The 26858-nt window shown below is 41.2% G+C and overlaps 1 protein-coding gene across 4 annotated transcripts in view; it reads right to left on the bottom strand.

Moving 5' to 3' along the window:
• The window catches only part of ehbp1 (EH domain binding protein 1), a 161762-nt gene that overhangs the window by 51713 nt on the left and 83191 nt on the right, over positions 1-26858 (bottom strand). For all 4 annotated transcript variants that reach the window (XM_063492101.1, XM_063492103.1, XM_063492102.1 and 1 more), the window contains 5 exons: positions 24985-25163; positions 23789-23837; positions 14570-15388; positions 13240-13281; positions 12251-12397 (listed from right to left, as the gene is read on the bottom strand). In XM_063492101.1, coding sequence (XP_063348171.1) covers positions 12251-12397; positions 13240-13281; positions 14570-15388; positions 23789-23837; positions 24985-25163 — 1236 coding nt within the window. The remainder of the gene's footprint in view (positions 1-12250; positions 12398-13239; positions 13282-14569; positions 15389-23788; positions 23838-24984; positions 25164-26858) is intronic.

The raw sequence follows: 26858 nt of genomic DNA, 5'->3' as shown, positions 1-26858 counted from the left end.
TTAGACATCAGAAATGACAACTGCAACTGCAAATGTTTCCGTCATAACTAAAATATAAAATAAGCACCTGAATCCAGACTCAATTTAGTTTGGCTTATGGGACTTCTAACCAACAAAGAGCTGTTTATTATTTGTCTAATAGCACACACGTAGGCTGTTACGTGAAAACAAAGGAGAGAGAATCAGTAAAACACAAAGAAGAAAATGCTTTATATCTGGCCTGTGCCATGATCATAACAGTTATTAAGTTGTTTGTGGGTCACAGAAGACTTTCAGATTTCAAAATGGGCCCTCTTGGTTGGAGGATAAAGGGGAGCCTAAGCGAGTTTGAGTATCTCTGGGTCTTATTCAGGATTGATAAGAAAGTGGAAATACAGGTGGACCAATGGATTGGTGCAGCGTCAGCAGTTATCAGGGAACTGTACCCAAATGTTGTGAAGAAGAGAAAGCTGAGCCAACAGCCCAATCCATTTACATTTCAACCTTCACCTATGATATCTGGGTAATGACTGAAAGAGTATAGCTGAAACCAAGGTCATCTGTAGAGTGGCTGGACTGAGCCTTAAAGAAACTCTGACGTCTTTACTGATGAGCGTGTTAACGAGAGACTCACCTCTTTCTGTGGACTTGTAGATTCAAAAGAACAATAATAGCAACAACCAAGATTGAGACTTCACAACAGGAGTTCGTTAAATGTGGGTGATACTACTATGTCCATCCTCTATATTGTTTGTGTCAAATGTTGGGATGTAGCACGGTATGATCCCAAATAGGTGTTTTCTGTTTTGTCACATCCTCATAACAGTATCACACAGAGAGAAACTGCTTTTTCTTCTTTATACTTTCCATCCTTACTTTTTATTATGTTGAAGAAGCATGCTTCTCCCACTTTTTAATAATGCAAAATAAACAGTAATGCCACTAACGGCCTTCTGGCTATGGACTGGTTCTGATACAGAATCTGGCCTTTACAGATATGGACAACTACCAGTTCAAGAGTGCCTGTGTGTGTTGTATCAGTTTATATAGACATATAGCCCACACAGGCCCCCCACACTCCATAAAAACATCCCATTGCATTATTGTTGTTAGCCATTTTGGGGACAGGAAATGGGAAATTGACTTTGCCTATCCAGAGGCAAGGATTAACACTATGCTACTATAAAATGCATCTAACCACTGCCTGGCTCCCTCAGCTAAGGAACCGAGAGAGTGTGTGTGGTGGGTCGGTGAGGGGGCAAAGGATAGGAGAGGAAGGGCTTTTTTAAAAATGTGAAACTGTGTGAAAGACAAGAAAGACAAAGTTCGTCATATGAAATCCTTTTGTGGCATTAACTTTTACAGACGTTGATGTCTGAACATGTGCATTCTGTGTTGGTAACGTTAAGAAATTAACAACAAAGAGTATAAGAAGACTTTCTTTAAGAGTCTGCACAAAAATTTCAGAATGCTAAAGAGAAATAAACAGTGGCTGTGATAATAAGGCTTAAACATGTTTTGTTGCCCCACTTGGTCAAAAAAGGCTCTTTTGATGGTCTAAAGGTCTAAATAATGTAGACTTGGGTGAGGAGAGGTCATTTCTGGTTACTGTCAAATTTCTAATTCTTTCTCAAAACCTGTTGAGATTTATTTTGGCCACTCAAGTGTTACCACTGCTGCAATTCCAATTACAACTCATTGTTCTGTAGCAACACAATATGCCAGAAGTTTAGGGAAGAGTAGCTGAGCATGTGGAGATTAAATGCTACCTAGTGGACATAATGTTAAAATTAAGTGGTGATTACACTCAGTACTTCCAAGTTGGAAAGTGGCAATAGATACAAACACACACAGTGCTTTAACTTGGTTGGACAAGACAACAACAAAGGTGGATCCAAAAAGCCACGGGAATGCAACTTAATAAAAAAAACAAACAAGCAAAAAACAAAAAACAAACAAACAAAAAAAAAGAAAGATCATTATGTGATCAAAGCCGGGATGAAAAAGCAAGAATGAAAAAAGAGGAGAAAGCTTGTCAGCTGGTGGTCAGTGGGCAGCACAGATTCAAGAATGGAAACCCAGGAGGAATAGAGACTTTTCTTTTTTAAATGGCGACAGCAAGAACAATCCTCCACTGTCTTCCACTGACTGCTGGGAACATCCAGTGGAAGAGAGGCTGAACGGATGAGTGCGAGTCTGAGACAGAGGGTTCCTCTGTGGGCTTGGCGTCGAGTGAGGACCTCTCTCCGCTCTGGAAGCTCTGTCTGAGCAAGGGGAGCAGGTTGTCGCCTTGGTTGCTCTTTTCTGGGCAAGTAGAAAGAGGGAGGGAGGAAGAGAGAGAGGGCACGCACCACTGGTCATGTACAGAGACCTGGCGTGGGCACACAGTCATGCCACGCACACACACCCACACCAACACTAAGGGACGCGCACACAATCACTATCTAAAAGGGTTTGCCAACCTCCCAGATAGACAGCCAGTCTGGCAGCCAGTCATGCAGCTCCAGACATTTGTCATGACAGGCTAATTCACAGTCAAGAGGTGCTTTAGGTCTCTATCTTGTCCAGACTCACACACTCACACTAAAGAACCACAGAACACACATGCATGCACCAAGCCAATCAAATAGCCATGTAATCACACACTCTTCAACAATGTTTAAAAGCCACAGAGATTCAGGTAGAAGTCAGTTAGTTGTTAAACTCTGATTTTCTGTTACCATATCACCATGTGCCTACTTATGATAATCACAACAAGAAATGTCATTTACATATAATTATTCAGCAACAAATTAGTCGAAACATCACTAAATACAGAAAGCATCTTTATGAACCTTCAAGCAACCACACAGGAATGCCCACAGATACAGTCCACTATAATTTTTATGACTTTCAATAGTTTCTATGCAAAGAATTGTTAAAGAAAACACAAACTTAGATTTTATTAGACAGCCATCTATTACTTGTTACAAAATATTTGTTATATTTTCAGTAACACTAAAATGATCTATTATAGTATGCTCATATCATTTTAACACCTAAATATGTAAGATCTGGTGACTCAGCAATACTTAATCAACAACAAATATAATGAAGTTATGGTTACGGATGAGGTTATAAGGTTATGGATGGATAACTAATACTTCAACATCTACAAACATGCTGAAAGCCCAGTTTTCCCAGATCCTTTCTGGAACGTTATCCTCAGAGGAAAACACAGCTAATGCAGGTATTTACAGCTCTATATGCTGGGATGAGCCAGCAGATTAAGGTGGAAAGGAACAAACATCATCATCCTCTTGGTGACAGGAAGGAGTGGGATTTATGGGAAATGTGGTTTTCCAGTTTAAAAAAACCCCCATCTAAACAAAGAGCAGAGACTTTTGTTTGGCTTAATTATCTGTTTATTCCACTGAAAGGTGCAATGCCAGTATTTTTTTTACAATATTACCAAATTAATAAATCTAATATTTTTCCTCAAATTTAGGTAAAAACAGAAATAGAAAAGAAGGGAGAGGGAGTGAGAGAGGAAGAAGGGGAGGGAGGGAAAGGGAGAGCTTATCGGCTGGCTCCAGACAGAGTGCGCGGATCAATGGGCGTGCGAGGCCCACAGCGATCAATGCATTTGATAAAGATAAAGAAGAGCCACTGTACATGGCTATCAAAGAACCAGGACACAGCCTAATTATGATTCGACGGGTGCGTGCCCATGATAGGGGTCTGTGTGTGCCTGTATGTGTGTGTTATATGTATATAAATATAAATTTGAGAGATGTCGGCGTGGAATTTGAGCAGGAGTGTGGGTTATGCACCTGTGTGTCAGTGTATACATTTAAGTGTGTGTTTATGTGCAACTGCAAAGATGCAGGAATGGTGTGCAAGGTTATGTCTGAGGTTTTAAGTACAGTTAGGTCCGTAAGTATTTGGACAATAGCCGGTGCTACAAATACTGCACTACAGTGGATTTAAAATCAGATAATCAAGATGAGATTGAAGTTTTTCAGCTTTAATTCAAGGGGTTTAACATAAGTATTCCATTAAAGGTTTAGAAATTACAGATATTTTTATACATAGTCTCCTATTGTCAGGAGCTCAGACGTAATCAGACAAACTGAGATAATCATGATCATGAGCCATTTCTCTCCTCCTCCATATGTTTCTCTTGACATCATTCTGTTACAAGTTCATCCTGGTTTCATCTGTTTGACGATTACTCAGAACTGTGCAGTCTCTTTAAGCTGTTTTTGCCCTTCTTAGCCTCGAGTGTAACTAGTAGTTTAAATCTTGTTTTAAATCCTCTCTATATGCATTCATGAAGGCATCTCTTGATTTAAGACTTTGACAATGTCAAAAGTGTTCTTGACTTGGTTAGATGTTGTGAAGTATTTTTTCTTATCATGAACTTTTGTTGTCTTCTGTGGTCTCTCAGGACTTGGGGTGTCTCTGAGCTGGCCAGTGTATTCCCTATTTTTGAGAAAGTACCAGATTATTGATTTGTCTCCTCCTCACGTTTTTACTGTCTCTCTGATGAGTTTATTTTGTCTTTTTCATACTTACAAACTCCCCCTCACTTGCACTGACATTTCTAGTCCTCATTGAGAGATCTAGAAAAGCGCAATGAACTGTAAGTTCAAAAGTGGAATCAATTCAGATATTATATCTTCTTCATGTGTCATTAAATAGTGAATGTGGGAACAAGCCCCCCTGGCCATCAACCTGCTTGTTCAATTACTTTTGAGCCCTTGAAAGTGGTGGGCTATGTATAAAAAAGCAGTACTTTTGGTAAATGTCTTGAATTGAAGCAAAAAAGTCTGAATTTCAACCATACCTTGATTGTCTGATTAAAAATCCACCGTGGTGGTGTACAGAGCCAAAATGATCTGTGGTTCGAGAATATAAAAATCTAGTTTTTGTTTATACATACCGTATGTGCAAAATCTTTTTGGTATCTCTTACTTGTTAACAGTTGAAGCACCAGTGGAATCATGTGTGAATGACACAGGAGGTATTTTGCATGAAAAAAAATTTCATATGGTTTGTATGCGACAGAATATTGTTTTGAAGTACTGAGTATGTGGCACAAATGCAGAAGAACAAAGGTGTGCGTTTAAAATTCAGCTGATTTTTTAATAATGAGCAAATACGTTAGTGTGTTTGACTTTTGAAGTTCTGTTTAACTGTGGTTCCATAGTTGAATTAACAGTTTGCCCTCAGCACATTGTGTAAGCCGGTGTGTATACTTAACAAAGGACACTTGTACAGTAGGACAGGTAGAACAGGTTGAGTGGGGACATGCACACAAAAGTCAGAGGAGATCGTCGCTCTGACAGACGAGTATGATGGGAAGGTTCTGCCCTTTAAATAGACAGGATAATTGCTGGGGAGAGAGAGACAAAAAAGGTGAAGGGGGTGAGAGAGGAGGCGGCGGAGGGACATAGTAATAGAGAAACGGAGAACACGAGATCAACTCCCTGCCCCCTTTTGAAGAAAACAGAACTCACTTTAGAAGTTATGGCCTGTGTTAGTTCCACTACTGCTTCCTGAGAAAGTTCTCAAAAGTGCTGGGGTTGAGGCGGAGACATTCATTGAGGCACTATAGCTTATTCCAGATAGACTGGTGTGTGTGTGCAGGTCCAGTGATAACAGTTGTTAGTCAAAATAGCTATTAAAATACAATGCAAGCAGTTTGTAACAGTTTGTAATAGGTCATTGTACCATGTCTGACAAACCCATTCGAACCAGATGATTTTTTAAATTAATCAACCGATTAATTTTCCTCAGTACTGTTCCAAATACTTCAAATGATGCATTAAAAAAGTCAGATCAGTTTCTCTTTAATATCCTTTGTGTATCACTAAGGCTTCCATGTTTCAGACTTCCTCCGACTGAAAAAGTTCACTTTAATTTCAGGTCTTAATTGTTATTTCATTTATTTAGAATATTTTGTTTATTGCATTGTTCTTTCTTTCTTTGTTTACTAAATGAGTTTGTTATTGTTAAGATACATCTAAAGTGAACACTTGAATCTGGCTCCAAAAGCAAACCAAACCCCACAGACTCCCATTTTAAAAGGATCGACTTAACAGCATTTATATATATGCTTTCGTCTTCACAAAAAGAAAATGGGCCTCAATGGATAGAGTTTTTATGAAGGTAAAAACTGAGTGAAGTGATTGTAACTGGAGTTAGAGGCCCGATTGTTTTAACTGTCCTGAGACAGGGAGCTGGAGCCAGCAGACATTGGCTAGGCCTATGCACAAAATTAAGTGCCATTATTATACTGTTGAAACGGACCATTGAACAAATACGCAGGTCCTGCTTTTTGACTTTTTTGAGTCTATTTTTTTCTTGAGTTACACAGACATCATGATGCATCCTACATAACCATTCTGCATTCTGACCAAGACCACATCATTGTTGGGTCACAATGCCTTTGTTTTGCATCAATTTTTAAACGTTCTCTAAACTTGATACTTTATGAATAAAATACAGAGAACAAAGCAGAACACAAAGAAGGAGAAAGAGAAAAGACAAAACACCAGTGTTAGAGGATGGACATGAAAAACATTTGACACTTCCACTTGGTCAAACGTGAACAATATAACAAAGAGAGAAAGGAGGAGAGGTACATGTGTTCAGGAGAGGTATGTAAGTGTAAGTGAGTTACCGCTTTCTTCTCTGATGGCTTGATCAGCTCTTGTGATGCAATTCAGAGAGCTGTCTTTCTCTTGCTCGTTAACACACACGCACACACACACTCAACTTAGAGACTGCCTTTGATCTCCACTCCAGCCAATTCGGCCATGACACATACCCACACACTCCAAGACAAGCACGCACACATAGTCCAAAGAAACTCCCCACCAAACTATTTAGTTTCATTAGGGGCAGATTCTTCAAAAAGGACAGAGAACAAGAAGAAGAAAGGAGGGGGTGAGGGAAGGAAGAAGAGGAAGAAGAGAAGAGGGAGAAAAAATGAGAACTGGGAGAAGAAAGGCACTGCAGCCACATTAAAATGAGACCTGGAGAAAAACTATTACTGCTGGGAGAAAGCTGAAAAGGAGAGTAGATGGAGGAGGAGGAGGGGAGTAAAGAATAGTGTGTGGACATAAAGTGTGGACAAAAAAGGAGAGTGCATACGGCCATATTTGCATTTTCAAAACAGACATTCTTTTCCTCTTTCTGCTGCACAGACAACCTTTTACTGGTTGCATTTTCAATGGTCAAATCCATGAGAACAAAACTGAAATCAGAATATGTGAGGACTAAGATTATTTTTTCAGGATTATTTAAGTTTATGAAAAAAGAAGGGACCTGTTATAATGGGCCACTGGTGAGGACCTGAATGTAATGCTTCCAAAATAAAACAGGAAGAACTCACACACAACTTCCATGTTCGGCATTTGAAAAGGTTCCTAAAAATGACAATGTTCAGCCAGGCTTTGTTTTGGTCCCAAATGACAAAGTAAATAAAGAGGAAGAAAGGAAAGACAAAATACTAACCTGTCATAATGAAATATATGAAATTAAATAAATAACACACAATGTGTTTTTCTTTTAAAGGAACTTTTACGCAAGGTTCAGTCAGAGGGCCTTGGGTAAAAGGTAACCTTTTTAATGGCTCTTGGATATTTTCTTTCTTGTTTTTTTTTTAAATAATAATAATTTTTTTTTTTACATACGTCACAGCCAGAGGGCCAGAGGGCTTTGTTTTGGTCCCCAATTTAAAACAGAAAGAAATCAAATTCAGAAAGAAAGGAGGACATGACAGACGAGTCAGAATCAGAGGACAGACAGCAGATGGGAGTGGATGACAACACCCACAGGTCACAACAACAGAGACCCAGGAGTCCTCTCCACTGCTGAGGAGAAGGAAGAGGAATAAGGGGGGTGATGGGGGAAGAGGGGGAGGAAGAGGTGGTTGGGGTGCTGGTCGGCAAAAATCAAACGGGACCCAATTATAGGAATCACAACGAGTCAGTGAGCAGGGAAACTCTCTTACCTGGAAAACACCGAGGCATTTGCGTGCACTCTTGAACGCATTCCACAAGCAAAGCACACACATACTCAAAGACACACACACAAAATAAAAAAAGACGTTCAAATATGCACAGGTGCTACAAATCTGCACACACACACACAAGTTTCTGCTTTACAGTTTTCTGCAAAGGAACACACAGAGTTGCACATTTTGCTTTGTGGGTCCACATGCACACACACTTCTCCCCAAACCAAGTGTGGATCCTGATAATTAGCCTGGCCAGGCCGGTGTGAAATTACTGTTCTCATCTGCTAATGGATGAGAAGACCTGAAGTGAACAGACACACAGAGACACGCACACACACACACACACACACACACACACACACACACACACACACACACACACACACACACCTCCTATTAAAAGAATAACACTGGGAGTGTTATGGGAGTCCAAAGAGCAAAAGAAAGACTAAAACCAAAACTGGGGATGTCAGGCCTAAGGACAAAAAAAACCAAAAAACAGTCTAGATATTTTTAGGAAAGCTCATTAATTACCCATCTGGCTACTGCTTAGGTAGGGGGTGGTAACATTACAACATTACAAGACATCTGCACCACTGACTACTGATATGTTGTGAAGGCCACCTATGAGGAGGAGGAGGAGGTGGTGAGGCCAACACTGGTGAGCACAGGACAATTAGTAGTACTGGTCATCCATCAAAGACTACAGAGAGAGGACAGACAGAGATAAATGAAGAGATGGGAAAGGAAAGAACTGGGGCTAGAAGTCAAAAATCTGACATGAAAGAGAAATGGAGTGAGGAGGAGAGAGAAAGACTGAGAAGGCAGGGAGAAAGAGAGGAACCTGTGACCTTAGATGAAAGAAGCAGTGACTGTGGGCTACAATTAGGGATGGCAGGAGGGACAGCATAGGTCAGGAGAACAGGGCCACACACACACACACACACACACACAGCAAACAAGTGTCTAACATATTGTTCGTGCTATGTTCACATGAATAGATGAAGACCTGATTTTAGTACGGATAGCTAGTATAGCTGAGCTTGATCATGTGTCAGTTTGTATATGTTTCTGAGGTTTCTGTCACATTTAGTGTTAGCTGTGGGGAAAGAAGGTTTCAAACCTAAAACCTAACTAACATAACTAGTCTCAACACTCAAAGGGATGTCCTACAGTGTTAAATAATAAATAACGTTTGCTTTTTTTAACATTTGAGATGTATGTCATAACACTCTGGGTAATCAATCTCCAATTAATCGCTGTTTCACACCATCCCACTTAGACAACATTTTGGCCTGGCCCAGAAGCTGAATAAGCTTTGATTTTTTTAATTTCTATAATAAATCTCACCTATGTTGATCTTTCTTGATCTAATCAGTGCACAAGTGTAAAAACAGGAAAAATTAAATCTCTTAAAAATGCCAGAAAAATGAGCCGTTTTAACTTCTAACTTCTTTGGAGCTGGCAAACAAAATAAGTAATAGCTCATTTTATCTCTGAAGACAACTCCTGAAATACTGCTGACCAGTGTAATATAATTAGCACTAAAACTATGAGTGTTCTGGAGTATCAGTTTTTCGATAAAAGAGAACTGCATTATCATATAAAAATCCTGACACCTGCAGCTTTGTGTATGATATGATTTCAGGTAAAGATGACACCTGATGACTCATTTGTCGTTTGTGCTTTGAAAGCTATACGCTAAAGCAGCTAATGTAAGCCCCACCTTTCCCTCACATTAGCCGTTTCCCTTGAAGAACGAAGCCTGCTTTAGCTGAATTAAATTATACCTTATGCATGCTAAACCGCAAAGCACCTACTTAGACAGATGGAGAGTTAAATGGGAAAAGCTTGGGCCTCTCCAGCTGATAACACAGACACACACACACTCATGCTAATCAAAACAAGACATCAAGTAATCTAATCTGAATCACTAACAATTATCAGCACATTGGCCTCGAGGCCAGTCGTATTCCTTTGATCAATGTTTTCTATTAAAAAAAGTGTAAACAATTCAATATCTCCCTCCCACCCCTCCTGCTTCCCTTCCTTTTTTATGCAGAGGAGTGTGTGTGTGTATGTGTAAGTAAGTGTGTGTTTAGGGGTTATTAACCAATTGTCCTTGGAAATGAGTGAGGAAATAAGGAGGAGAGAGAGAAAGAGTGGAGGGGTGGGTTTGCCTACTTTAAGGAGCTAATCTAAGTGAAGTCCGCCATCTTGCCAGACAACAAGGGACAGAAGAGGACCTTTTTTTTGTGGCTAAGGAAATATATCAGCACTGCAACAGCTTTGAAAAACTCTTTTAATTTGCTTTCTTCCACTGAAGACTTTTAACGCCTCCCAGTCCTTGGAAGGTCCTCGTTTATTTCCTCAGATTATGCCGAACTGGTTATTCCTGTGGCCGGCGCACAAACATGAACAAACACCGACAACACACACATACACACTTTAAAAACATCTAATTCAAGGGCATATTTCTCTTTAAGGATTCAGGGAGCAAACGCAGGGGCATGCGGCTGCTGCCTTTTAGATATTTCATTACCAAAAGGTATTTATTTCATTTTACCCTCAAATCCCTTGTCGTCACAATTCTCACAAGACCATATTTTTTTCTTAACCCTCCCCCTTTCCTTTTCTCTGAAATATTTGGAAACGTAACGGAGGATTTGACCACAGTGCTTTCCCAGGGTAACTCCTGGTTCATCAGTGTGCCCCCTCCTCCCAGTATATTATGTTCAGTGGAGCGTGCTCAGTTCAGAGCTGGCAATTTCACTCGCATCTTCTCTAGTCTAGTTTGCTTTGCTACAGCGATTTCTGGCCCCCCCTTTTTTTTTTTTTACCATGAATGTACTTTTGCTGACAGGTGTTTGTGTACAACATTTACTCAGTGTTCAGGGGAAAGTGAGGGGGCAGCAAAATTGGTGGGGGATGTCATAAAAATTGTGCAGAGTCAAGATGACCAAAGAGAGAGTCTGAGCAGAGAGAGAGAGCACGAGAGAGAGGGGGAGACATGTTTATGGTGAGAGGAGAGAGCGGAGGAGTCCATCCATATTTGAGCTTTCCACACTGACATGTTCAGGACACACAGCAGAGTGTAAGTGAGTCTCAGCAGAAGTTAATAAGGAAAAGTCTTCTCTCCTTTTCAAAGCCTTTCCTTAAAGTGTTCACCAAAGTGGGCTGCCACAGGATGAGACAGTTTGGACAAGCTTTTCCAGCATGTTGGAAGCGCAGTGAGCAGCAAATAGAGAGACTGTGGAAGTGACATGAGGGCGCTGAAGAAACTGGGGAGGTGTGGGGTCACCCTATTAGCTTTCCCTGCACACTGACGTGATGCCATACAACAAAACTCATATTCAAGCAAGTTTTTACTCACTACACAGACCTCATCCTGACTCTCGGGGCCTTTCTTAGATACAATGTCCACATCTACAGTTACGTCCATATATATTTGGACACTGACACAAGTTTTTTTTTTTTTACCCGTTCACTTAAACATATTCCAGTAATGGTTACATAACGGACATGGCCTAATGTGTAGACATGCAGCTTTCTTAGGAGTTGTGCCACTCTGTTTTTAATTGGACTACTTTGACTCAAAGGCTATTTCATGTGCAAGTGACGAAACTCCTTCGTTATGTCATTATCAGTTAAGCAGAAAAAAAGCCTGGAGTTGATTTTGCGTGAGGTGCTTGCATTTGGAAGATTTTGCCCTCCATGCAGGCGAAACAGGCTATTTTTAAGCTGCGAAAACAGAAAAAACCCATCAGAGAAACTGCTACAATATTAGGAGTGACAGTTTGGTACGTCCTGAGAAAGAAATAAAGCACTGGTGAACTCAGAAATGCAAAAAGACCTGGATGTCCATGGAAAACAACAGTGGTGAATGATCACAGAATCATTTCCATGGTGAAGAGAAACCCTTCACAACAGCCAACCAAGTGAACAACACTCTCCAGGAAGAAGACTTATCGATATCCAAGTCTACCATAAAAAGAAGACTGCATGAAAGTAAATACAGAGGGTTCACTGCAAGGTGCAAGCCAGTCATACGCCTCAAGACCAGACAGGCTAGATTGGACTATAGTAAAAAAAAAAACATCTAAAAAAACCCCAGCACAGTTCTGGAAAAACATTCTTTGGGCAGATGAAACGAAGATCAAACTCTACCAGAATGATGGTAGAACAGAGACAATTTCATTCTTTTAGGTGGACAATACCAACACCTCCAATCCCACACAGACAAAAAGGAAGGCTTGGACTTACATCACAGACACCTGCAGCTCTGTTTGGTGCAGCTGCAGCTGAGTTGGAGATGTATTTGCTGCCGGCTTTCATCGCAGCATCTCTGCGGGCCTGCTCCAAGAGGAGTCTGGCTCTCTCCTTCAACTCCTCCTGACGAGAGAGGACCTTCTACACATGTGAAAAGAGAGAGAATACACTCAGAAAACTAAAGCTAATGTAACTGAGACTGGGAAGGGTTCATTGTTATCACATTGTGCCATGAATAAGGTAAGCTTTCTTCAGCCAGGCCTCAATCACACAGACCTACAGACCGGTGACCCCCTGGCAACCTCCAGGGTCAATTGGTGAGTGATTGCTGGAGGTTGCGGGTTCCCCATAGTTGAAACTGGTTGCAGAGAGGATGCTGCACTAAAAACCTTGTGATTTCTTTGGATGCTAGCAGATTGACGTGGTCAACTTTGGTTTTCATGGAGGATGTCGACTTGTCTGCAAACTTATCTCTACCACAGAGCGGTAGTGAAACTTTGTTGTGCATTACCACTAAAACTAACAAGTTTCAAATGGGTCAACTTCAGCTTTTTACGTTTTAAAAGTCAGTGTCTTCCACGCAAACCAGTGACAACCGTCATAAACCGCTAGTGACCAAACAAACTGCAAAGAGGTTTGTAGTGCGACAGCCTCCAGCAATGGGTCTACCTGGGAAGCGCAAAGGTCCATGCTGATGCCAACGGGCCTGCTTAGTTTTTGTGACTGCCTGAACTTGTTCACTGAGAATTTATATCAAAATACAACACCTATGCATGGACCCAGGCAGTTGACTTCAAGCGGACTTTAAAGAAGTATAACAGGAATGACAACTCAGCCTTTGGATCTCCAACTGTCCGTGTTTTTGCCCTATTGCTCAAGACTGCGGCCACTTCCTATGTAAGGTAGCTTCTCCTTATAATTAACCACTTGCTAATCAAGGTCTGAAGTACTAAAACAATCCATTTCTTTTAAACCATACTCACCTTCTCAGCTGGGGGGCTCGACACAGGGGCAGGTGGTGGCTCCTAAAAAGAAAATAAATCATGACTGCAGTGGTCAAAGAGGCACTCCTAATTTTCAAAGTATTTCCCCAGAAGAATGAAACCAATAATGTTGTTTAGAATGGTGAGTGATGTGTTTATCTTCAGCAGCAAACTATCACACAAGCGGCTTTCACATTTCTTTACTGGACATGCAGCAAGTGGGGGATTAATTCAGCCCTATGCTTTTCTAATCCAGGAGCAGGTATGTTCCCTATGATATGCACTCTATGAGGGGCACCTGGGCTCATAGCCCTGTCTGGGTCCATTTGTGTGGAGAGCATGACGGCTTTGGCAAATAAGCAAACACACACTGAAGTCAGAATTTTATCTACAAGGTAATTCTGGGTGTATTGTAAGCAAAGCTTTTACATTTAGCAATATTACCCCAGCTGCTTATATAACTGAAAAATGTTTATCCTTTCGACAAGTTAAATCTGGCCTGGATACATCCTGCTAACTAGATAAAAGCAGATCAAAATGGGATGTCATGACTGTCATAGCCCCCCGCTTGCCCCGTGACCTTTCGACTTGTAAACAACAAGCAGTAATCTGGGGTTAACCAACGCAGACAGCAGTGCATTCAGTGTGATTGTGCACACACACGCACATACAGGTGTGCGTCACAGGGTGTGTGTGAGAGACGAGATGATGTGTGCTCTGTGCAAAGCATCGCCACGCCTGAGCAGTCACGGTGCGACTGCCATCAACTGCAGGGATGAGAAATATAATGAAAAATATAATGAAATGTCAAAGCAGGGGGTTCTCCCAGTGCCTTTCATAGTCGCCACGTGTTAAAGGCTCGGCCCAGACGTGTCTGGTTCTCGGCTACAAGACAGGTGACGACAACATCTAATGCAGAATGGGAGAGTTTCAGTACGGTCATCTCTGCAACCGCATCAACGAGGTCGGGATTTGAAGCTTAGCGAGCGTCAGGAGGGAATGAATGTTCACCGTATCCTCTGTCTTTGACTGATGTAGCTGTGAAAGTTTCAATCAAATTCAGGGTGCAAGGATAAAAATGAGAACAATTCATTTAGGGGGAAAAGCAGGAACCTGCACGTAAACGCTGTCAGAATCTTAATACCTGCAGTAAGCAGTTAGAATTAGTCCAGATCATACAGACTGACCCAGAGGTGTTTTAAGGCACTGGACTCAAAATTAGATGTGCGTAATTTAGCTGATTACTTTCCAACGTCATATATTTACAATATTCAGGAAACACTACAGTGTGTTAATAAAGTATGAAATGTTAGGTTTCATGTGTATTTACCTGTTTGATTGGGGCATCTGTATGATTCACTGGAGAAGAGCTGGTGTCTGATGCAGGCTCAGACTCTGAGTGACGCAGGCTTGCCCTCTTTTTCTTGATGAGGTCTGCATCCCTGTTGTAGGAGAAGCCCAGTTTCGGATGGGGTGGCGAGTGGGACAAAGGAGCTCCTCTCCTGGTAGGGGACGCTGGTTCGGGAGCTCCCTCTCCTCTCTGCTCTCCTGGTTCATCCTTGTTTTGCCTTTCCTTCTCCATCTCCCTCTCCACTCGCTGTGGTAACTCACTAAGGTCTAAAGTGTTTGCTTTCTGTAGATTTCCCCTGTCCTCAGAGCCTGACGCCGTCACATGGGTTGAGTTTGTTGCTGTGGAAACTAATACTGTGCGCGGTGATGGGACAGGAGGCGAGGATTGCGACGGCCCTGGAGTCGTCAAGCTGGCCAAAACTGCTCCTACCTCGGCCTTCAAACCTTGCTCCTTCACCTCTCCCTCAGTAGCTTCAGCTCTGTTAGATTCAGTGGTGGCACCGCTGGCAGAAACAGCAGCCTGAGAGTCAGCCTTGCGGGGCTGCACATCGTTCAGTTCAGCGTAGAACTTGTCCTGGTCTATTGATGCATTTGTATCAGTCTCAAAGTCACCCACTTTGTAGGTGCTGCGGTTGCTGTTGGCCTCTATCTGCACCACATTGAGCTCCTCGCCAGAGAAATGGGCCCGGATCTGATACAGGTAGGTCATTACTGTCAGTTTGTCAGGAATGGCCAGCAGCACCATATCGGATGGCTCCAGGAGACGAGAGATGCCGAGGCTGGCGAAGCCGTCATATGCCTATCGAAACAAGTACAAGAATAGACAGACTTTCAGAGTATTCTTCATCACAACGAGGGCAGAGAGGGATCAAAGGGTAAATAGCGAGACAGGAGAGGCATGCTTTCTTTTTTAGACATAGATTATATTTGGTGCATTGCATACATGACCTAAGTGTGTTCGCATGTGTTTGTGCGTGAGCGACACCTTTGGCATGCCTGTTGACAGGCCACGTCAGGGATGGTTGTCCCCGATAAGGGACGTAGATACCCCAAGACAGAGAGCTTAATCCCGAAGTGTCTGTGAGTGTGTATGTGTGTGTCTTTATCGCTCCCCTGCATCAACATGCCCACGCTCTCCGTCACGCGTGTAATTGGTCTGATTAGAGTCTGATGAGAAAATACAGGTGTGATTATCAAGCGACACACGAAAAACCAATCCCCCATCACAAGATAGACTGAGACAGAGAGACACAGAGAGAAGGGATGAAAACCATTATCGCAGCCAATGACAGGTAAATAAATAGATTAACAGCACACAAACACACAACCTCCATTCCTGCGCACACACAACCTCGTCATCCATCTCTCTCAGGTATCGCAGCTTGTATCTGGCCTGCTTGATAGTGTTGATCTAATTCCAACCTGTTGCAGCACCCGTTTGTTTCACTGCCTCTGTTGATCTGCTCAGTCTATCAACCCCCCCCGACTTCCACCAAACCCTCCTTGATGGTTGAAGAGCCTGCTTAACCATTTACAATTTTGAGTTCTGTCCTGCTTCTTCAGTCTCCAATTTCTTGTGAAACTAGCCTCTAGAGACATTTTTTCACATTTATTCTGGACAATATCGTAAGAAGCAGGTTGGGATACAGTCCAAAGTTGGCTTTTCTCACATGCAGCACACAGCAGGAGATAGTCTGCTTCATACCCACTCTCACTAGTGGGAAAAAAATCCAGTGGGCTGTTCCCTGGATAAAAATGTGCACCTGCACTACTCTCACATGGGGCCTTTCTACTAGTGAGCTGTTGGTTAACTCTTTACACCTTGAAAGCCTACTAGGAGAAAACCTCACAGCTCTTTTCTGAATTGTGTGGTCTCTGTCATATTTTTGGCCTGGTTACTAAATCATACTGTATCAGTAGTAAGAGGTGCCTATGTAGTGACTATGCATGGAACAACTCAGAAATTGCTCTCAAGTCTGTCAAACTGATTTTTCTCTAATGACAACAGCAGGCTGGACCCAAAAGCCAGGTAGACCCCCATGTTAAAATGCCTAATTTTAGTCACAGATATAAGCATGTTTACAGCCTGGTACAATGCAGTCTTTCTATAGCAAATTTCCCACTTTACAAAAACTGCAGATGAGGGGGTTTTTTTTGTTTTATTTTATAACTTGCGTGTTTCAGTTGCATTAAGACCAAAAGTCTGAATTATCAGGGGCAAGACCAATTTCACAGGCAGGTATGGTGACACAGGTGGACCTCACAGTGTCTTTGGTGTCTTCTACAGACAAGTTCGTCTAAAAAAGGTCACTTCTGGTTGTCAAAAACACAAACAAAAAACAAAAACAAAGGGATTAACTTGAGGCAATCACAAATCACTCATTGACATCACAGCAGCTACTTCCTTGATGCTCCTGTACAGCTGGTTTTCCTTTAAGAGATGTTAAAAGCACATGGTTTACGATGTAACTATGGCATGTATGCATGCTTTTGTAGAGTTCATATACCTGAGGCATTTCTCAATTTACAATCAACTGGTAGAAGGACTGTTTTTCCACTCTCACCTGTTTGGTTCATTTCTATTGATTTAAAAAAGTAACCATGGGTAGAATAAGTATACTCACACAGGAAAATGAGGTGCATGTGAGTGCATGCACACAAAAACAAAGCAGGAAAAAAAGAAGAGACGGCGGGAAAAACGAAAAGGGAGAACAGAGAGGCGTTTGCCTTTGCTGCGAGCCCCCCCCCCCCGTCCCTTTTCCCTGACAGGACTGTGAAAGAAAAAAGAGAAAGGAATATGACGAATAAGAGGGCCTGATTGGGTTTCTAACACGTATTCAGGGGAGCAAAGTGTGCTTGCATTGTTCCCCTCTTGCCCAGGGTAGGCTGTGAAAGAGAGCGACAACTTTGCTGCTCAATAGGTACAGAATGAAAGAATGAGAGAAAGGAAAGAGTGAGAGCTGCATGAGGAGGAGGAGGACGGGGGGAGGCTCTCGAGCTGGGTTTTGTTTCAGGGTCGATGTTAGTCTTGACATGCGCTACAGTCTTTTCGACCTTAGTGTCATGCTTTATTCTTCTTATATCTTCTCTTACAGTTTGAAAAGTATTGGTCGTATCGTACTGAGACAATGATGACTACTGAGCAAAGCCCTGTTGTTTTTAAGAGGATGGTGTTCAAAGGTCTGCAGTCTGTGACACAGAAGTACAGCATCTCCAGTAAAGTAAAAAAATTAAAGTGGCAATACTTTGTAATTGTCAACAAAACTACCAAAACAGAGATGCCAGAAATAACAATGTACCTCTCTCTCACTTATTTCTTGCTTAAAATAACTTTTTAAAATAACTTTTAAAACGCATGTTTAGCTTTTAAATTTTAAAAACAGTAAATATAACCATAATCGAGCATACTTATAGTGGGCTGAAACAGTTATAGGGAGTAAAAAAGATGGCTTGAGCCACTTTTATGTCACCCAGACAGGCTGCAAACGTAGCTGCGCCACTCCAGGGCTGGTTTTTAGCATGGGAGGGGGGATTGAACTTGCGACCCCCACTCCAGAGGTGTGTAGTTTTACCACTACACTATCCAGCTGCACAAATAAATAGTGCTACATCACAAGAATAGTTGCCTTAAGGCACTTTATATTGTAAGGTAAAGCAAATATCAAGCGCAACAGTGTGGGGCTCCATTTAGGAAGAACCACAGGTCTTAAAAAGAGCTGAGGAGATACGGCTGGCCTAGGAAATTTAATAAAATAATCTACTATCAAGCTTTAATGAGTCTTATTATAACTATATCATTATTTTTGTTATTATTACTTTTTACTAACGAGCAAAATCCCCTCCTATGGGCCTTTGGCGCTTTTTAAAATTCTCCATTCTGTTTTTAGTACTGAGCCGAACAAAATCTACTGGATACAAATTTTGTGGCTGTTAAATTACATACAGGCGATGTACATCATAAGTGAAACATGAAAAAATGGAAACAAAGAACGTAACATCACATTTGCAGAGGGATAATGAATTGAATATATTATATAGTTGAGATTTATAATAAATCTTTTTAAAAATATATAGATGTTAATAATCACTGTATGTGTGATGACTGCATTTACATAAATACACTATGCTTATTACAGTAAGATACTGCTATATAAATATAAACAAAATACAATAAAACACTTTATATGATTCAACAAGTATGTATGAGAAGTTCCTAGGCCCTGCTACAAATACATGTGAATGCATACTAGTACTGCAACCCTAATAATATTAGTTGAGCAAACTTATGTTAAATCAGGTCACCCCCCAAAAAACATCCAACTCTGGATACACTTAGCTTGACAAACACTCACTATTGTGTGTACTACATGCAGCAGAGTAGCATAGCAATGGAGTAGAAGGTGGTGTTGAATCAAGCTCCATCTTCATGGTGGTCTTTCATCTAGTTTGTGAAATCAACTTCAAGTGTAGAAGGGTTAAAATAATCTCTCTCATTAATTTGTTTTATGGCATTTAAATTATGTTGTTTGATATGCATCGTTGACTGACAATGGCAAGCTTATTTCAAAAAATGCAATCCCTCTTTTGCTCTCCACAAGGTTTAACTAGATACAGCCAAACCCCGAGTACAACTGACCAACAGTACACCAGCTAAACTACTACAGAAAGCATCTAGGACCAAAAGTCTTTTTCTTTACCTGTAAAGTATATATATATATATATATATATATATATATATATATATATATATATATATATATATATATATATATATATATATATACACATACACTGGGAGTTGCATTTTTTTGGCCAGTAACAGTATCACACATTTTGGAGAATATCTAGTTTTCTCACTTTCCATCAACCTCCCGACAAAGCTCTGGGTCTGGACTAAATGTCACCACCGCCTGCCCCAGGCCGCTGCTCCCTGCTCCCCCTCCACTCCCTCTCATTGACTGACAGCTATCTATCGCTGTCAATCATCAGCACCTCCTTCCTTCAGCCCAACCCCTCATGGTTGCGCTCAGGGCGATTTAGCCTGGTGCTTGGTGCTACACTATCAGATGGCATGACAAATTACTTCTCCTTGGCCTCATTACACACACACACACACACACACACACACACACACACACACACACACACACACACACACACACACACACACAGGACAAGACAGAAGCAAAAGGTCCAAACATATCGATGCTCCAAAGTCATAAAACATACAAAACCTCTACAAATTAACATGCAAACACATACCGTTTGATAACAGATCATTTCAAAGGCTGTGAATGTTCTGAATTATTCACTTTCACCCCCTTTTTTTCTACCCACCCCCAATATTGATTGCCCTTATCTGTCATAATTCAGCACAGTCTGAGCTCATTGCAATCACTTTTCACAGATAGACGGTGAGAGGAGGGGGCCATGTCTATCAACTGCCCATGAAAAGCAGAGATAGTCGTCGTTTCTCTACATTTCCATTCCCACTCTCCATTCAATAAATTCTATACTTTCCAATAACTCATCAGGAATCAGCACTGAACAGGTTCTTCTCTTTTCATCAGTCTCTTTCACTCAGATCTGTAAACATTTATGATTTCCTCTTAAAAAGTCTCCTTTCTAAACACCCATTGTCAATTTTTTTTGTTTTTCCTGCTTTGTGGTCCTTAATCTGCCACACTATGCTCTCTTCCACTGTGCCTCATGTCAGCATTTTCTTTTTATGATGGTCAACTTTCTCTATTCAAACACCCTCAGGGTGCTATATGACACCACCCAGTGCAGTACTAATCTTTCTGCTCTCCTGAACCACCTGGCTTTCACATCCAATCAGTCACTTGCATTTACAGTTGTGCAGCAACGCTGGAGATGTGATACAACACCTTCCAGATACTGCATCTCATAGCATCTCTTCATGATAGGATTTTGAAGCTAAATTAGTCTAGCAACCAAAATAAAGCAGCATGCAATGCGAATATTTGACTCCAGGAGAAAGCAAACTTACCGGAGTATTTTCATTGACTGAAAAATTAAATTTAAAAAACTTCACCAACTTCACTGGCTGCTATCTTTGATATTTTAGTGCTTTGTTTTTCTGAGGGCCTTGCTCTCATTGTTCTGAAATGTGAATCTGCTGTCTGAAGCAGTTTCCTTCCATGAACATGAAGCCCTGAACCTTTCTCTGTGCATGTGAAAACACAAATGTTCAGCTCACTTGGGTCAGACATTAAACTGCCAGATTCCCACCACAAAGTCTGAACAACATCTGTATGAATACACTGTGCTGATGAGACAGTAAAGTAGGTGGTCAGGTGAATTCGCAGCTAGCAGCCGGTCACCCCATGTCCTCCTTCCTGTCTTCCTCCATTCCAGGCAGCACCCTCACCTCAACCAGAGTACTTCTACAAATGATGAAGCTAACAGGCGATCTTTCTGATCAGAGTCTTGTGATATTTTCTCTGTAAATGGAGCTAAAGGTAAGTGAAAATGAAAGGAACAGTGCACATTTTGTTGAAATGTTAGGCTAAAAGTCAAGAAACAAAATATGTAAATATGATCACCGCCCTTTTAAGCTATGCATGACATTTAGGAGCGATGGGGTCAAATCTCTCGATGAAACGTTCACTGGTGCTCGGTACTAGTTTGGACTGCCTCAACGTTTTTGACGACCGCCCCTGTGGTCTAATGATGAGTTTTGACACCTCAGTATATCTCCATAAAAAGGTGTTTTGATGACCATTGGAAGAGTTTCTGGGATTTTCCAATTGTTGCTCCACAGGCAAAGACTCAAACAGTCATTTCTGTTCTATAAGCAGGCATGAAATATGACAAAAACGGTTCCGTTCAAAAAAGAGCTTCAAGGTTTACTCCTAGTAGGCTTTCAAGGGATAAAGATTTAATTCTTCATGGCATAAATTCAGCAAGGTGTTAGACATTATATTAAATGGCCTAATTCAGAAATGATATCATCCATTCTATTAGTTTAGCCAATATCGTGAGTCTAACCCCTTATAACACTCTCAGCATTGTGTGAAACAATGACAGCTAAAAATACATACATTATAGACCCAGGTTTTTGAGAGCTACATGAGAACTAACAGGAAGTGGTAGGTAATATCTGCCTGTATCTCCATTTTTGCCAAATATACATGAGCACCAGGTGTAGATCTCCACAGAGAAGCTGGTCGGAGCACGCTGGCTACAGTGCTGCAGCTATTCACCAGCTATCACCTTCTACGGCATATTCCTATATTACTTATATCTAGCCAATTTCTTCAGGGCTACTTGAGCACCTGGAGGGGGTGAGGGGCAGTTAGCAGATATGGGATTGGGTCTCTACCTCTCCCTCCACTGTGGTTATTGTCAACAGGCTAGCATTCATGCCTAACAGGGCCACCAGAGGTTATCGCTCAGCCAGAGAGTGTATGAGAAGAGGAAATCAAGCTGCAGGAACCTGACGCATATCGTTCTGTGTAGCCCTCGGGGCCGAAGAGGGGACCGCTGGTGTGCCGTGTGAATACAGGTGCGTGCAGCGTGTGTGTAGTAAGTGCGGGAAAAATACAGCAGTGTGCGAAGAAGTAAATGTGGAGGCGAAGAGCCAGCGGGCAAAAAAAAATGTAGATCGGTGTGGAAGGAAACCTTTAACAGTCAATGTGCAGACATGAAGACATAGGGCAACAATGAAAAATAGGTGTGTGCATCTGCTTTATGTGTGGGTCAAAATTTGTTAGAAGAGGAGAGAAATGAAACTCTTCTTTTCACACATACATTTTGCAGTTTTGCTTCTGTACAAAATCACATGGGATTGAAATCAGACAATCAAGATAGGATTAAAGTGCGACTTTGAGCTTTAATTCAGGGAGTTTTATAATATTCATAAATTTACAACTGTTGTGAATGACAACCATATTTATACACAATCCCCATATTCAGAGGTTAAAAATTAATGGGATAATTGACATTGACGATGACAATTTCATGGCCAGGTGAGACCTGCTCACTTGTTATTTCAAGACAAATGAAGCAGGCTGTTGATTCAAAGTGCTGAATTTGAATTGTGAAGGTTTTCACTGTAATTTTTATTTAATTGTTAATATGAGATCCTAAGATATATTAGTGTAAGCGAGCAACCATTAGCCTGTAAAACCCAAATAACCCTCAGACAGACAGCAAAAACTTTACAAGAGGACAAATCAAAAATCGTTTGCATTGTTAAAAAGAGTGAATGCACTGACCAGCTCAGCATCACCAAAAGGCCTGAAAGACCACAGCAGACTAAACTAAAGAAAAACTAACAGTGAAGTGTACAGAGCTATGCTCACTGCTCAGATTCAGCCAAATGCTGCAAAACTGACCAGATAGCGCTTCACCACGCAAATGGATAATAACTCAAAGCATACTGCAAAAGGAATGGGATAGAAATGGGATAGTCTTCAATAACTGACTCAGTCATCTGGTTTACAACCCAAGAGAGCATGCTTTTCAATTGCTTTTGGATTATTAAGTAAAAACCCAAATGCAGAAATACCCACAAACACGTACCTACAGGCAGCTGCAGTAAAGATCTGGGGGAGCAACTCGAGGGAATAAACACAACATTCGCTGATGTCCATGGTGCTACACCCCGGTTTTACATTTCAGGCAGACATTGTTTTGTTTTTTTCATCCAAGTATTTAAAAAAGTCTTTACATGTAATTGTTAGTTTGTCCCATTAATTTTGAACCTCTGAAAACAAAAACGTATGGATGACACCAAATCCCTGTTTATACCATTTAAAGCCACTGCTCTAAGCAACACAAGACAAATGTTCTCTTATTAAAAACACACAAGTAGCTAAAGTAGTTTAGTAAGCTCCCAGCATGCTGCTGAGCTGAACACACTTTCTCATCTCTGCCAGGTGACTAAGTCACACACACACACACACACACACACACACACACACACACACACACACACACACACACACACACACACACACACACACATCACAGCAGGGGGGAACATCTTATGAAAACTGTCATTTGTGTGTGTACATGCATTTGACTGTCTTCCTATGTGTGTCTACCCATCCCGTTCAAACCACATAAACACAATATCCATGGATTAATGGCAGATCTCTAAATAAGGCCAAATGGAGATGTGGATGGGAGGGAGCTAAGTGGTATGAAGGGCCCAGCGGTGGCTGCCTCTTACCTTTTTGTTGTTTTCTTTAATATCCTGAGGATTGAGCGACTTGTAGTCTCTGAAAGAACAGTGGGGAGGGTTGGAGAGGAGGTGAGCAGAGAAAGAGAGAGAGAAAAAAAATGGTAGACAGAGAGACATAGCGGAGAAAAAGGTGTGTTTAAATATGCGTCACATGTAATGGTATTAGAACTGTAACATGCAATTTCATAGCAGTGCAATCAACAGAACTAATAGAGTGGAAAATATGTAAAAATAACACACCGGAGAGGAAAGGCACACAAGCACAAACACACACACACGTGTACACAAAATTATCTTCATGTCTGCCTTCTTGATGGGACTGCAGGTTTTCCCATATGATGTTCTTTAGAGTGTTACACACACACACACACACACACACACACACACACACACACACACAATACTTCAAAGAATTATAATCGCACACACAAGAACAACACGATTAGTGTTGGAAGCAAACATACAACAGTTTTTGACTGTGGAAATGACAGATTGAGTGTTTGTATGAATGAATCACATTAATCAAACATGGGCACACTACAGGTTAACTGTGCAAATATAATAGCGAGGGATTAGGGGTGTAAGAATTCTGAAACCGAGACCGAAATCACGATACAAACACACCATCAGCTAACGGTTGGGTCTTTGAAGCAGCTTGATTTGAATAGAGTTAATGTCAGTTTCGGCAACATACTCAACTTTCCCTATTTTCTGCTCAGTTTCTTTCAACACTTTTCTTTGTTATACAGTCTGCAACATTTACTTTATCGTTCCTCATTGCATCTGTCTGGTTCCAGTTTTCATTAGAAACCACACAAACAAAGATAAAAAGTAGATGCTAAAGGAGGATACGAGCTAAAAGAAATTATATATTTCTATCTTATAGGTCTAATGCTTGACTGATGATTTAGACCTCAGTGGGAAACCTATGTCTATGCAGAAGTCAATATTTAACTGAAAATACATAAGAAAAATGGGCTTTAATGTCGTCTTTTCTACATTAGCATTTTTTTCCCCAAAGGGGGGAAAAAAGTAGTCTGGGAGTATCGTTGCACCCCTACAAGTTATGAAAAAAGATTAGGTATAACATTAGGTATAACTAGAACATATGACCTGACTTGAGTTAATTATTAAGTTTAGAATGAGTGTGAATTTAATGTGATCTGTGCGTTTGTGGTTCGTACATCAAGTCGGGTCTGAAATGGTGCAGCAGGGCGCAGAAGGCCAGCCCGTTCCTCCAGGACGTGGTGAAGTTGGTGATCTTCACCCCACGGTAGTTCTTCGTGACCTCGCGGCACCAGGCCAGCAGGGACTGGCTGGCATTGGGTTTTCCTCCCAGAATGGGGCTTGGGACTGGGCTGGGCTGCAGGCAGGAGGCGGTGGCAGGGTTAAAGGGGTAATGATGGGGGAGAAAGAAGAAAGAGGGAGACTCCTTAAATGTCATGTTTTTAAAATAAATTAAAAAAAAAAAAACATGAGGGGGTTGGTGCAACATTCAGATATACATGATTTAATTACAGCTGTCATTTGGGATCACTATATTTAAAGCACAAATGACACCGCACATTAATACTTTACCCTTGTACTTTGTCAATTAATTTCCAGAGTATATATTTATGCAGCCCTCCTTCCCTTCACTCCAAAACAACCCCCTTTTCCTTATTTATATCTGAATAAAAATGTTTCACTTAAAAACCACTACCCATCCAATTAGCACGACACCGGGACAAAATGAGCTTGCACACGAATGAACGTGCACACACACAGACTCGTGCCGTAATGAAGGGTCATTCAGAATGCAGCGTATGACCGTGAATAATGTAAACATCTTATTAATTAGCTCTGCCTTTGAAGTCTTATCTGGGTTGAAAAAGCTCTCACCATTAGGAGCCTTTCCTGTCCTAGACTCCAAATCCCACAAATCCTCAGTGGTGTGGAGACAGTGGTCTTTGCCTGACGCCCGTGCTATTCTGATTATTCAGCTGGCTGTTCACTAATCTGGTTATGGAGGGACTGATAAGGGATAATTCTCTCAGATCATTTTGGAGAGGAACGGCAAAAATGTCATAGAGATTTGATTAAATACATTAGAGGCCAATGATCAAAAAGAATGAAATGTGTTCCAAATGCAAGCGTATATTAGTCTTTTGTGTAAAAAAAAAAAAAATACAGTTAACATACGACAAATAAAACAGACATCATGAATTATATTATGCAATATGTTTGAGAAAGTTTACAGCATATAATATTTCATAGTTTGTTGTGCAAAATGCACACATTTTTTTAAACATTACTCACTTAAATGAGAGCTGTGACATCCAAACATTACCAGGTGATGTTTAAACTTCACCTTTACTCAAGCCTCGGCAGAGGCCAGTGAAGGAAAGAAGTTAGTTGCACATGAGGTGATGTACCTCAGTAACTAGTTAACCCAGTTTTAAGACCCACAGTGGAGAGCTGCAGCTCAAGACAGTTCTCACTGTGTACCTCACTCCCCTAACAAGGCTTGTGGTGGCCAACCAACCCCCTCTCTTGGCTGCTTTCCGCTACTGCATTATGAAGAAATAAAGTCGAGGGATGGGAGCCAAGACTGAGGAGATTTGAATTTTAAGGAGATAGAATTTCCAGCGTGCTGACTAATTCCTCATCAGAACATTTGTCAATTTTAGATGGTTTTGTGTTATTTTTAAATTATAAACTGAAAAAAGGCTTGATAATGCCGTCAGACCTTGCCCTAGCTGTTCACAAATTTTTTAATATTAAATATATTTAGTTTACAAGGTCAAAAGTGAAAAAATAAGCCATTTAGCCTATAAGCACAAGGAAGTCTGTTACTCAGCCATTGTTGCATTTTAAACTATGACCATGTGCCTGGAGTCTACCAAGAAGCCACAAGCTCCAAAGCAGATGAAAGAGACTGGAGGCCATCTCTAATAGCAGCTCCTAACCTTTGTACCTGTGTGTGTGTGTGTGTGTGTGTGTGTGTGTGTGTGTGTGTGAGTGAGAGAGTCAATCAGGGCCCGATGGCAGACTCGGTACAGGGAGACGGTAGCGAGAG

This window comes from Pelmatolapia mariae, linkage group LG13 (genome assembly GCF_036321145.2).
Source record: "Pelmatolapia mariae isolate MD_Pm_ZW linkage group LG13, Pm_UMD_F_2, whole genome shotgun sequence".
In the NCBI taxonomy this organism is placed as follows: Eukaryota; Metazoa; Chordata; class Actinopteri; order Cichliformes; family Cichlidae; genus Pelmatolapia; species Pelmatolapia mariae.
The sequence above is the reverse complement of the archived record's forward strand: the minus strand, read 5'-3'. Positions and strand labels throughout refer to the sequence as shown.